The sequence below is a fragment of the Trachymyrmex septentrionalis genome, unplaced genomic scaffold (genome assembly GCF_001594115.1).
Source record: "Trachymyrmex septentrionalis isolate Tsep2-gDNA-1 unplaced genomic scaffold, Tsep1.0 scaffold7, whole genome shotgun sequence".
In the NCBI taxonomy this organism is placed as follows: domain Eukaryota; kingdom Metazoa; phylum Arthropoda; class Insecta; order Hymenoptera; family Formicidae; genus Trachymyrmex; species Trachymyrmex septentrionalis.
Window position 1 is genome coordinate 3,687,073 of NW_017305884.1, and position 13,704 is coordinate 3,700,776.

At 38.4% G+C, this 13,704-nt stretch overlaps 1 protein-coding gene across 17 annotated transcripts in view; it reads left to right on the forward strand.

Annotated features, from left to right (window-relative positions):
- Window positions 1–13,704, forward strand: part of LOC108753513 (RNA-binding protein lark) — a 20,903-nt gene that overhangs the window by 351 nt on the left and 6,848 nt on the right. For 5 of the 17 annotated variants that reach the window (XR_001939633.1, XM_018495125.1, XM_018495121.1 and 2 more), the window contains exons 2-5: window positions 5,604–5,767; window positions 5,881–6,426; window positions 6,590–6,873; window positions 9,567–9,614. Coding sequence is in view for 12 of the 17 variants with exons in the window: in XM_018495125.1 (XP_018350627.1) it covers window positions 5,624–5,767; window positions 5,881–6,426; window positions 6,590–6,873; window positions 9,567–9,614 (1,022 nt within the window). In the remaining 5 variants the exon portion in view is untranslated. Of the gene's footprint in view, window positions 1–4,310; window positions 4,547–5,603; window positions 5,768–5,880; window positions 6,427–6,589; window positions 6,874–7,470; window positions 7,555–7,815; window positions 8,204–9,566; window positions 9,615–10,978; window positions 11,104–13,704 lie in introns of those variants that run through there. The other 12 variants (XR_001939637.1, XR_001939634.1, XR_001939636.1 and 9 more) reach the window with 10 other exon arrangements.

A 13,704-nucleotide genomic window follows, 5' to 3' on the forward strand; every position in this document is an offset into this window, starting at 1 on the left:
GAACGACTCGATATAACATCACATCGAGCTCGATGCGGCGTATTCCACTTGGTGCGTTTAGCCGGTCTCTCCCTTAATCTCTTAATACAGTTTCCCGAACGATTAAGTTACCGGCATTCGGATGCGATCTATCGGAAACATTGTCGCGGAATGTACGTCCGCTCGCTGGTGATCGTGATCGTTTCTCTTGTGACGAACGTGATCGGACTCGGGCGAGGCGTCGCGTAAACGGCGTAAATGCTTCGTGCCTTCGATTGTTCGATCACTGCGCTTCCATTATCACGAGGTAGAATGTTAGAGAGCGTTTACTCTGCAACGTCGCGATGCACGTATCTCTCTACTCCATTCGATTCGCAGCGTGCTATTCTTTCTTCTCGCGATTTATCAATTGGGAAAACAAACGCGGTGGTCGCCGGTGTGCTTAAGCTGTGTAAACTCATTCTGTCGACATTTCCTGACGCGCGAATGATGATGCGTCTCGCATCAAATGCGTCATGTCATTCGTATGCGGCAAGGAGGGAATCGACGTGCCTTCCCTTATTTGTTTTTCTTTCATCATTTTTTTTTTTTGCGGTGTTGAGAATTCGGACTTGAGTTCGCGATCACGCGATTTACATTTTTTTGACACTGCGATGAAATTGAAGCTCATGGCACATAGAAAAATGTATAATAAGAACGATTACGTCAACGTTATTTTAACTTTAAGCAAGGTTAAAACTCCCTCTCTGTCTTTTCGTCGACTTTAAAAAGAGAGAGTTTCCAATTTTGCTTAAAAAAAGTAACGTTGGTTCAGTCGGGTCTAAAAACAGTAAAGCCTTAAACACAATGAAAAGCAAATAGGAACAAAGCACAACAGATTTCAACCTATTAGAAATAATGCATCAAAATTTTAGTATATATGGTTTCTGATGGGTTAAAATCTCTTATTCTCTGTTTTTATTACTTTCATTTTAAGGCTTTATTGCTTAAGTTTTTTTGTGTGCCAAAGACTCTACAATTGAAGTAATATTGTGTAGCTGTCAAGAAATTGATCAATCGTAGTTGATTATTCTCAATCATTCGACTGTGATTGGTAGATTTCTTACGATTTCCGACTTATTCATATTATTCCAATTGTAGAACTTTAAAGTTCTGTTATTTTTTGAAGAAACTTCTGAATTGGTGCAATATATTTATTTATAAGTTGGAAATAAATATATTTTGAGACTTTACTAAAATATTTATCATTTTATTAATTGCCATCTAGTCGATTTGTTCATTTTTTTATAATTTTCATCTTGTTTTGAGATACACAATCGACTTTTAGTATACACCAGTTCAGTGCCACTCATTGTGTATCTTGAAACGAGAGAAAAATGATAAAAATGAGCAAATTCACTAAATGTTGAGCAATGAAATTATAAATATTCTAGTGAATTCGCTGACTTTTATAATTGTTATTTTATTTCAAGATACACAGCCGATTTCTAGAACTTTCTTCGAAAAAGAACAAACCTTATAGTTATCGACTGGCGGGACGACGCCTTTCTCGCGCCCGACGAGTTCTATCGTCTATCCTCGTCTCTCTTGGACGTTCATTCTTGATCCATTGCGGTAATTTTCCATCGTCGGTTCGCGCCTCGTATCGTTCGCGACCTCACGGTCGAGACGCTACACATGTCAGACGATCCTTGAATTCCGGCACGACTGTAAGTCTTTACAAACGATGCATTGTATCGTCTCCGTTAAGCCAGTGGCACACGAGGTAATTTTTCCTACTGGATTAAGGAATGGCGTTTTAATGAATTACCAGAATTTCGCCACACAGAACACAGAATTTCTTGTAATTCGTCAAAATATAATCGATCCAGCAGGAAAATATTCATCGTGCGCCGCAGTCTATTAATTTTGGTTGCCTTACGTTTCTCCTCAAAGTTAATAATACTTGGTAATACGCGTTTAGGCAAAATTCCAATTATTGCGCATTGTTTTGTGACAAGTATGTCATCGCGACTTTTGGCCGACCATCAATAACACTGCTCGGAAATTCATGTTTATTTAATATTCATTCGTTAATAGTTCAAATAGGAGTTTAAACTTTCCGCCAACAATTGGGGTATTTAAGCTCATGTCACCACGCATTGGAGATGAGGATTGTGAATTAGAGATTATAGGCTTTTTATTAGTCATTATCTGAGCTTTATAATCTTTAAGCTGTAAGAAATTGATTAATTACGGTCGAATATAAGAATAGTCGACTATGATTGGCCAGTTTCTCAGAATTCAAAGCTTAGGTAATGACTTGTAGAAAACCTATTAGAATTCGACCAGTCTGATAATTTTAATTTTAATTCGTTGTGATAATCTAAATCTATAAAAAGTAAGTAAAATACAATCCTTCTATAATGGTAAAACACGTTGTGAGGCTTTAATAAGGATACTAAAAATTTTTTCAGACTTTTATGTAATACAAAACAAAAAGATTTGCTTTGCTTCTGAAAGACCCCTATTGCTGACGAAGAGTAAAAATTTATGTTGCCGCAGGATTAAATAGCAAAGCGATAAATTGTCTGTTTCTTCTGTTATTCTCTTACTGGAAAATCAATAATCGAGCGAATGATTCATCGTGTTTTTTGGCTGGCTTCATGAAAATTCGGCATTAAGGAGGCGGATAAAGCGCACCGTCATACGGCGGCTGACGTTATTTCTAAAAATACTGCATGCAAGTATTAACGTGATTGAATGCACCAAACGCTCTGCATGTAATGCTATAAATATGTATGAATGAATAATAATAATAATTATAATAATAATTTTTGTATGGAATTTGGTGTTGCTTTCGTTATGAAAGTCAAATTTCAATTTGAAATCTTTATATTTCTGCTCATTTATATGATAATACATATACAAAAAGTTCTGAGAGTTTAGACACAAAGAACTAGGGCTTGTATTCCTGAAAATACCAAGTTTCATCGTAATTGAATGCACCGAAAGTTGCATATAATGCAATAAATATTTATGAAATTGAATGAATAATAAATTTTTGTATATTTGATGTTGCTTTTGTTATGAAAATTAAATTTTAATTTATACTATACCACAAAATGTATACAATAATATATACATACATATATTATAGATTTTCTCTATTTTCGTAAAACTGAAAATAAGATCTATAAGTTTCAACATATACGAAGCCATGCTTGGAAAAATACGATATATTCATTGCTCCTATATTCTCAATTTCTTCCCTGTGTTTAATTTCTGATTGTTGCATTGGGGCCCTTATTTATTACAAAATGTTATAAATATTCTTTATCTCTGTCGCTGAGAGACCGAATATATATCCATCAATCACGCAACGGAAGAAGGTAACGTAGTGAATTGCGGGAAGTGGATGTGTCCAGGCTATATTCTCTTCCCGCTCCGTTTGGCACGCGCACCGATGAGATACTATTAAAGACCCTCAACTAGGCAAATTTTCGACGGTATAAAAAAGGTCTCAAGGGCCCAAAGGTAATTGAAGAAAGGTAATTCGCGTCCTTGTGAATATTGGCTGCGTTCAGCGAACTCAACAGTTGAGTGAGCGCTCGCTGCTCTATTGATGTATTCTTCCAGATCTAAAATACTGATTGGATGATATAAAAGAATACAGCAATAACAGTGAGCGCTCACTCAACTGTTGAGTTCGCTGAACGCAATCATTGAAGTGATTAAGAGCTAGAAACTGATAATATTGTAATTTCATGATATATTTATTAGTTTAGTAGACGCATTTATAACTCAATAATACTCGATTTTTCTTTAAAATTGTGATTTTAGTGCTATCATCAAAGTTTAATTATCAACAGAGATGAAGTGCAAAGAAAAAATTGTAATTTTTCTGCAATATATAAAATATTATAGCTTTACAAGTGTGCATATTTATTTGTGGAACATTTATATAATAAAAAATTATAAATTTAATAATGTATGAATCAAATATTTATGTTAATAATAGCAAATTTGTATCAATTATCGATATCAGCGTTCTTCAATTACTTTCAGGCCCTTGGGACCCTTTTTATACCGCCAAAAATTTGCCCAGGATTGACAATCTTTAATAGTATCTCGTCGGTGATACTTCTGATTAAACTGAACATTTGAGATGTCCGCGGGAGCGTAGTTTGAATTCTCCCGCGCTCGACCGGCGTCGCTCGCTATTGGCTCGTACGGCTTCGCCTACGCTCGACCGGCGCCGCTTGTCATTGGCTCGCTCCGCTCCGTCTACGCCTATCTTCATGTCACCGGCGAGCGCGCGATAGGTTGCGGAACGCACTAATGCCGAGCTCAGGCGGACGACGCGGCAAACGACGGGACGCCATTACTACCGTTGCGTTTCTCTGGTGTGCTCGGTGTCTTAGAGCTTTCCGTTTCAGAGTGCCGGGGACCGGCATTATTCTATCTCCGTACTTCCGTACTACTTTCTTTCGTCACGTGTGATCAGTCGCGTGCGATTCTATTGTCCCGTGAATTCCACGCGGATTCCTTCATACGCTGATACGCTGTCGTGAACAGTTCGACGCAGGTACGTACTTTTGCGTCGACGAAAGATCGTGACGATCTCTTCGTCGTCGCAATTCCTACAACGTCTTTTTACAAGAAACAACGTAGCCGCGAATAAGTTGAAATTCTCTCGTGTCACAAGACAAGTTCGTTGGAGCTGTAGGAATGTCGCGGCTATGTGTAAATTAGTCTGGGGATCGTGGACAAGATGGAGGAAAGGCAAGCGTCGGGATCGAAGTCAATCGCGTCACTCTGATTTCCTTTCTTTCGAGTGGTCGCCCGGTTACCGGGAAAGGTACCGTCTCATGAGATTGCGCCATCGGGCGAAAGAGATGGTTGCGCGAGAATTGCGAACGTTATGGACGTTGTGGAACACTAGGTATTTTGAGAAATGACAAGAAAGCTGGTTTAACGTTTTGGGTAACCTTGAAATTAAATTCTAACGGCCGTCACGATTATCCAAGTTCTAATGTGATTCGTGTTTGAGTTGACATAGGCCGGCTAGAATTGATATATTTTTCCTGTGGATGTTTGTAAATATTTATTGTACGAGGATCATTCCTAGCATCGAAATCCACATCCGCCGGTATTATCCGGCTTCCATTGCCTCGTTTTAGCGACGCAACGCTATGCGGCGCGGGCATCTAAACTCCCGGCCGAATTCTATGGCTGAATGAAATGGCGGGGACGAGCACGCTAAATGGATTAGCGTCGCTAGATATATCTGGAACATGATGGTGCAGACTGCAGATGAATATTTGATTGATATTATATTTTATAATTATTTAAAATTCTTATCGCGAAAAAATTTTTCATCTTCGAAGTAATATTATTATGGGCTTACAAATATTAGTTTATTATTTTACAATGACACACCACCGTAAACAAATGTTTATTTTTAATTTGAACGTTCTGTTAAATGTATAAAAGTGAAAATAAAAATGCAATATAATTTTAAGCTTAATCATAAATTTATTACAAGTGATTATGTTTTTATATTTAAAAATTTATGTTAAGCTTCATGGAGAGAGACAAAAAGTGATATTTCTGTTCTTATATGTACATCTTTGTGACATTAGGTTCTTGTACGAGCCGCAAAATGCCGGGTTTTAGCAGCGTTGGCACATTTAAAATCTTCATTGGTAATTTAGCCGATAAGACCTCGAACGCGGACATAAAGCCATTGTTCGAGAAGTATGGAAAAGTCGTGGAATGTGATGTAGTAAAGAATTATGGCTTCGTGGTAAGTATCATATCAGTTTAATCGAATATCTTTAATCAGTACGATCAGGCGATGATATGATTATCAGGATTGATAATTGATAATACAGAGTGACACTGTTTTTTTTTACACAGCATATGGAAAATGAAGAAGCTGGTCGAAATGCGATACAGAATCTGAATGGACACATGGTTCATGGTCAGCCGATAAAATGTGAAGCTGCAAAGAGTCGCAAGGGACCCAACACTCCTACGACGAAGATCTTTGTGGGCAATCTTACAGATAACACTAAGGCGCCACAGGTTCGCGAACTGTTTGCCAAGTACGGCACCGTCGTTGAGTGCGACATCGTAAGAAACTACGGTTTCGTTCATCTTGAGGCAACTGGCGACGTGAACGATGCCATCAAGGAGCTGAATGGTCAGATCGTGGACGGACAACCGATGAAGGTCCAGATATCTACTAGTCGAGTACGACAGAGGCCAGGCATGGGGGATCCGGAACAATGCTACCGATGCGGACGAGGCGGTCACTGGTCGAAGGAATGTCCCAAAGGAGGGATGGGAGGTGGACCAGATAGGAACGGATACAGGGACCGAATGTTTGGACGCGATCCATATCCTCCACCGCCGCCACCACCGTTCCTACGGGACCGGCTCATGGGTGGTGGCCGCTTTGGGGTAAGTTTTTTCTTTTTTTTATCAATGTTACACATACCATACACAGTGTGTGTGCATAAACATTCGAATCATTCATGTTATCGATGATAGCATAGATGATTGCAATATGAAAATATCTTATCTTGTATTAATTTTTCCATTGGCATTTCCGTTTGTTTAATAGGATTATGAAAGCTACTACGACAGACGCGGCTTCGAGGACACCAGGGATCTCTACGAGAGGCGGTTTACGGGTATGACAGGGCCCAGTGACATGGGTTCTACCATGTGCGGGCTAGACTTTCCACCAATGACAATGCCACCTCTACCACCAAGACGAGACCCAATGCCTCCTATGCCTCCTCTAGGTATGGGATCCATGCGTGACACTGGCTTCTCCCGTGGTAACGAGTATGGAATGTTCAGCCGCCGATCACCCCCTCCAAGTGGCAACAACGGCCGGTTCAGGTGAGTAGGTACCCGGCGTACCGACTGCCCATTCGTCCGACTTAACATTGTGAACGTTCCAGGCTGGATTAACAGCTCATGCGAATTGGGGTTTCGGTGATTCGTCGACATTATTTCTAGTCTCTGTTGCACATTTTTTCTTTCTCTTATTATATAGATTTCAGCTTGTATCTCCTTATAGTATATCTTTCCTTATTTTTTTATTTTATTCCCATGAAAAAGCGAATGTTAAGTTATGGACAAGCGATCGCGAGTCTTACAATGTTCACTTCATGTCTACTTCATTATAAACCTCTGTCGTCCTTTTTCGACGTTTTTTGTTAAATGTACTGCCACTCTTTTTATCTCTTCTGTCTCTTCTTACTTTTCTATCGTCGCATATTAAACTTCTTCTCTCTGACAATTGATATCGCGCGGCACAACGCATGATCGTTATCGTCTATGCAAATATTACTTTCTCGTACTTGAGATTTTAAGACTTAATACTTTTACACACACGTACCAGTGTCGACCCGATGCCCACATGAGTGCAGACTCCGTCGTAGTGAAATGTTAATTATATGACGCTTGGACGTTTCTGTACATTCTAAATTTCAGTGCACCTCAGGCGTACCATCTTTGTCCATGAACGCGGGCAACCCTAGAGAGACAGTCCCGGGTCAGCGTTCAAGTCGTACAAGAGTAAGTCTTTGACTCATTTTGTTAGCGAGTAGTCACGCCTCGTTCTTGTCGCTGCAACAACCCGCGTCAGAAATACAATAGCAGCCGCCTACGTCGTCTGCGTCCCATGATGTTTGAATTTTTTTCCGGGTCTCGACTGATTGTTCCTTGAACATGTCGACTGCTCTTCTAGGGATGTCCTAGTTCATAGACTCTCTTGATCCATGGCATTAACTGCGAAATTGGCCTGTATGTCTCTCACTGAATCCTTTGTGTTTCAAGCGCTCCCTATTACGTACATCACTCAGCCGGGAGTGGCGCGGAGGCCTGGGATGAAGAAACGTACCTAAGGAATGCGAATTAGAATTTCTTGATCGCACTACCGCGAGCCAGGATGCTCTGCAATTTTAAACGAAACTCGTACGCTGTAGATAGAGAAAAGAAAGAAAAGCAAACAGGGCTGGCGCGATTTTGGAATGACGCATCGAATCGATTGTCTTTGAAACGTGTCGTAAGTAGAAACCAGCTCTCCAGACGATTTGGATCAGTAAGTTTATATCGGTATCTTCCGTAATCTTTCCAAGTTTCACAAACTTACGAACATAAACTTGATAACATCGATTCGATTGAATCTAACTCGATTCAATTTTTTTTTATGCGCAAATACTTTTTTTTTATTGATTAAAATCATGTATACTGTCACTTTAATAGTAAAAATACTGACTAACAAATTTTAAAAGATGTTATGTCGATGACAGTGGAAGTAGTTTCAAATTGAGCAAATTTTAGGAATATATTTTTCTTTCTTCTTTTTTACTATCAGTACATTTTTTTCCTTATTCGGTATATATTTTCAAATTGTAATGCGAGATTTAATTTTTTGTTTTAGATTATGCAAATCGCTTTTTTCTTGCTGTTTTGTAATTTTTCCCGTTTCATTAAATAACCAATTACTCCAAATAGATACATTTTCAATTGAAATTGTTTCAGTTCAGAAATTGTTGATGTATTAATTTGAATACACTTAAAGAGAGAGAGTTTCGTACGAAACACAAAAATTATCTTATTAAATCATAAATTACAAAATTATCATATTATACATTCGGTCGAATCGGAATTCCGCGAAGAGATTGTCAGTTTGTCCGCGTGCTTTCTAAAATTAGTATCCATAGCTCTTGAAGTTGACTTCTACTCACGAGGTTCAAAGCTTTTCATGTATGTAAATCCATTCGTAAAACGTTCAAATAGAAAACAGAATTGATTGAATTTCTCAGTTTTTCTAAATACTTTGAATTTGTTGTTGCACGTTACCACCTCATTACCCCATACTATCCCAGCCTGGGCTGCAAATGGCTCTTATTTTTTATAATACTCTTGTTGGTTTTTTTTTTTTTTTGCGAGAAGCTGTAATACAAGTCGCATGGGTTAAAAATCCAGTCTACCGCTGCCTGCCTCATATGACTAGTTACATCCCATATTCTCCTGGCCAGCCCTTCACTTTCACGATCGAGTTGTACAGATAGCGAATTTAGTACAGATAGTTGTTTGCACTTCGCTGTCGTAGGTTTTTGTAGTTGTTAATCGTCCATTGCCTTTCTGCGCTCAAATTTGCGAACGATTATTAATCATGCATCATTGAAGGTTTGTCAAATTCATTTAGCGGATCAAAATTTTTTCTTTGTACATACGCCTACACGTGTGCGCGTGCACACGTGCACGCGTTTGTGTTTGTATGTCCGATGTAATGGAGTGATAGGAAATTGTGCTGTAAATTTAGTAATTCTATGATCTGCGTGTTATATCCTATTACATTTTTTGTCCCAATTTTTTTCTCGAGATAGCGTAATAGACAAAACATTCCGTCCCTGATCCTGAGTCATATTAGGCGAGGCACGCGAATCTTGCACGTGAATCTATATGTATATACAGGGACTAATTCACAAAGTTAAGCCTTGGACAAGGGAGCCAGTATATGGTATATGTTGATCTGATCTCATTGGTAGATTCGATTATTTATTATACCGCTGTTATAGTAGAGGCATGTACGAGGACTTCAGCCGAGATTCGTTTGAAGAGCGTAGGTAAGTAGAGTGAAGTGCCTGGGATTATAATATTACGTCCAAATTGAAATCCTCACATGTCGCGATTTAGAAACAATATTAAGCCGCTCTCTTCTTTATATCACGATTGTGAGAAAATATTTTTGTTTAAAAAATTCATTGAACACTTAGATGTTTATTTTTATCTTTATATCTTTTGAAATACCGTGTGTTTCATTTTAATCGTCCCAGGCAAATATCTCAAAAAATATGGAAAATACGAAAAAATGTTTCAGACAAAAGTTGTATGATTTCGAGGGAGACATAAGACGGTGCCATTAATTTGATCTTAAATAATTGTATGAAGATCGATCACATAAAGGTCACTTTTAATTTCTTAAATAGAACGCCCCATTTTTTATTTTATTTTCTTATAGTTCAAGAGCTTTCCAAAACACTATAATTAAATATTTTTTTATGACGTACTTTTCGAGTTACGATCCTGAACAGCATTCAAGAAGTTTTACCGAAGATATCGGTCGGATTTTGGGTAATGCTAATGCCGACATATCCCGACTTTCAAATCTCATGACTCGAGAAGTACGTCATGAAAAAAAATTTAATTATAGTATTTTGGAAATCTCTTGAGGTAAGCAATAAGAAAATAAAATGAAGAATGGGGCGTTTTATTTAAGAAATTAAAAGTGACCTTTATGTGACGTTCATACAATTATTCAAGGTCAAATTAATGACACTGTCTTATGTTCTCCTCGAAACCATACAACTTTTGTCTGAAACATTTTTTCTTATCTTCCATATTTTTCGAGGTATTTACTTGGGACGATTAAAATAAAACACACGGTGATAGTAATGAAAATCTAAAGCATATGAAAAGTGAGCTGTAGATTTTCTATATCATCAATTTGAAACGCATTATTTTATTCAGTATGAATCGATTTGCAAGAATTTATACAGATCATTTAATAGCAATGATTGAAAACACATTCAACATCATAAGATATTTTAAAACACGATCTTTCATAAAGAAGAGCGCTCGGATAAAAACTTGAATGTTCTAATGCAAGTTGCGCGAATGTTTCTACTATCGTAAAACAGAAGAATCAGTAAAAAAAAAAAGTTTAGCGAGAAAAACGAGGTATTATCCGAGCTGTATATCCGCTCCCCTTTTCTTTCTTTATTTTTTTAATCATTTTTTTTCCTCTTACTCTACTATTTACGATATTTCACTCTACATACGTGCTCTATTATTCTACATTTCTATCTTATATATTTTGTTTTTCATACCACGCAAATATATTACCTTTAACATTTACAATCTATATCTATCCGTGCTTTGATCCGCATCATCGATCTCGTGACTGACGTGACATAATTTTGGTTACCAGACCGGGATTACGAGGGCCATCGCCGTCGCGCCGGTTCGCACCATACTAAATCGTCGCGTCGGGCTCGGATCGGTCTCTGTCGGTCGTCGGTCCGTCGGGTCTGTCTGTCGCTAGCAGGAAGCCTCGGAACCGAGATACTCTTGGCCGTCTTGCAAACTGCACGCGTGAAGATCTGCCGCCCGCTCTATGAGAAACAAGTGCTCTACCCGCAGTGCGATCTATTTAGACAGAAAAAAAAAAAGCCGAAACATAGCCAGCCGAAAATAGGACAGACATGCAAAAATTATGGAAAATTATCATTCCCCATCCGACGAATCCTCGTATCTTTCCAGAGACTCCCGGCTTGACGTTCCTTTCGTATCTCTTGTTGTCTACTGTGACCACTTTCGCACCCCTCCCTCATACATTTGTATAAAGTCAGGTATCTTCGACGTGTCAAAAAAAAAAAAGAGATACGGCTCCACTGCGGAGACACTTCGCGATCCTTGAACAGAAAGTCAGCTTCATTTTCTCTTTTCTCAAAATCTCTTGCTTGTTTGGTAACTGAACTCTTAGCACAACTCTTGCAATTTGTAACTTAGACTTGTAACTTGTTTAAAAAAAAAAAAAAAAAAAAAAAAATGTAGGATCAACGAAAGCTTTGCAGTGAAGCCGTGTTTCGCAGCGGTTGAATCCGCCGATCGTTTTCGGGTTTTCTGTGACGATGACACATCCATCCCTCCGTTGCGTAACAATCGATAGACTCCATAGTTACGCGCGTTACGCACCTTTCCGCGGGGACCGCTAGACGAGGTAACAACCGCTTGGCGAAGGTACTGCGTGATATCACTGTAATTCTTTACACACTCGAACACTCGCGATCCATTATTGTCGATTGTCAATCTCCTACACGACTGCGTCATACGTGGACATCACCGCGCTTTAGAGATAAACGGAACAAAATGGATTGAATCCAAACTGCGATTTTATTCAATGCGTCGAACGGATGCGAGATTCACTGTCGCGATGATTCTTACGTTCCGAGAGCGGTACTCGCGGTTGGTCCCTTAAAAAGAAAAATAAAGATCGCTTTAATTGTGCATGTGCGTTTGTATACACTTAGCGCGGCCTACGTCTTCTCGTGACACCTTCACGAATACGCTGACAATTGTAAGGTCTTTAATTTACATTTCTCTACTAAAATTGTTCATCAAAAATAATACGCTGCGTATATATGTACATGGATATATATATATACGAAAAGGAAATTATAATAAAGATGAAAACTGTATTAGGAATGACTGGTATGCGTCGCCACTTTGCTTGCGTCAGAAATTGTTTTATCGAAAAGCTCTTAAAGCTGTTTGTTCTCTCTTTTGGATTTTATTAATGTGGATCCATCGACGAAAACCGCGACGCGGTTTGTGAAACGGAGATGAAGAGAAAAGTCTCTAAATGAGTAATTTTAGAAATTATTTTTAAAGTGTTAAAAGTTGAGAGCATGCCTTATCTTCCAAAGTGATAGAATTCATATTGAGAAGCATTTTATTATTTTTCACGTATAATTTATAGAGATGTAAATTGGATTTTTCTCTCTTACGATTTTAGCGTATTCTTAAAAAATACATCAAGGAGACGTAGACCGTGTTTAGGGAAGAAAGAAAAAAAAATAAGCGTTTGCCGAAAATCTTTCCCCAAAGGGGGGTAGCGTGCGGGTCTGATCGTTCAGAAAACCTGTTTTCATAACGCTGTTTTCTTCACTGCAAAAAGAAAGAAAAAGTTATAATTGGACTTAGACCCGGTAGGATGCGCCGATTCTGTATGGAAATCTAAGTGCGGAACATTTATTCTTAGCGTATAGTAACGTAATCTTTTTATTAACGTAGGATTAATTCTGACGTAAAAAAAAAAAAGACGTGCTGTAGTCTGTAATAATCGCACTTCCGTTTTGTTCGAGCGTAGAGACTTGCTGTAAGGTTTTTTTCTCCCGTCTACGCTTTTTGTTTTTTTGCTGAGAACCGTGTTTTTTTTTTTTTTTTTTCTTAAAGATTATAATAAATTATAACCACACGATATATTGCTAATAATGATGCTGAATATAAGAGAAATGTAATAACATGTATTTGTGAAATTCACAAGAAAAAAACGACGTGTACTGCGTGTTTCTTTAATTATATCACACCGACCGCTCTCTCTCTTTCTCTCTCTCTCTCTCTCTCTCTCTCTCTTTCGCGGTGTACTCTTTGCCAGCAACAACCATCCAGGAAACCACCCTAAATCCTTCCCTTGTCGCACCACGAAAATCTTGATCAGGTACGATCGGACGCGCGCTTCCTTCGCTGGCTTCCTGCGCGTCGTGCGCGCGTTTCCGCTTCGCATTAGCTCAATAAAAAAAAAGAAAGAAAAAAAATGAAATTCCCCGTCAAAATCTCGATATGAAACGCGCGCGGCGTGTTCGCTCATGTTACTCTGTCTATCTTCGCTGCCATTCTTGTGCTACCCTTCACAAGTCTGATTGTCGATCCACAGGTAGAACAGCGATATTTCCTCCATCGAACAACTCAAACTGCTTCTACTTTCCAAAATTTTTATTTAATTGCGATACAATGCAATCTATATGAATTAATTACAGCGATATTTGGATGTTAGTCATGTGATCAGACCAATAATTTGGTAGATTAGGGATCGATTAGAGTTAGGAGTTTGTCAATTACTTAGCCAAGATTATGTTTAATCAAATTATTTGT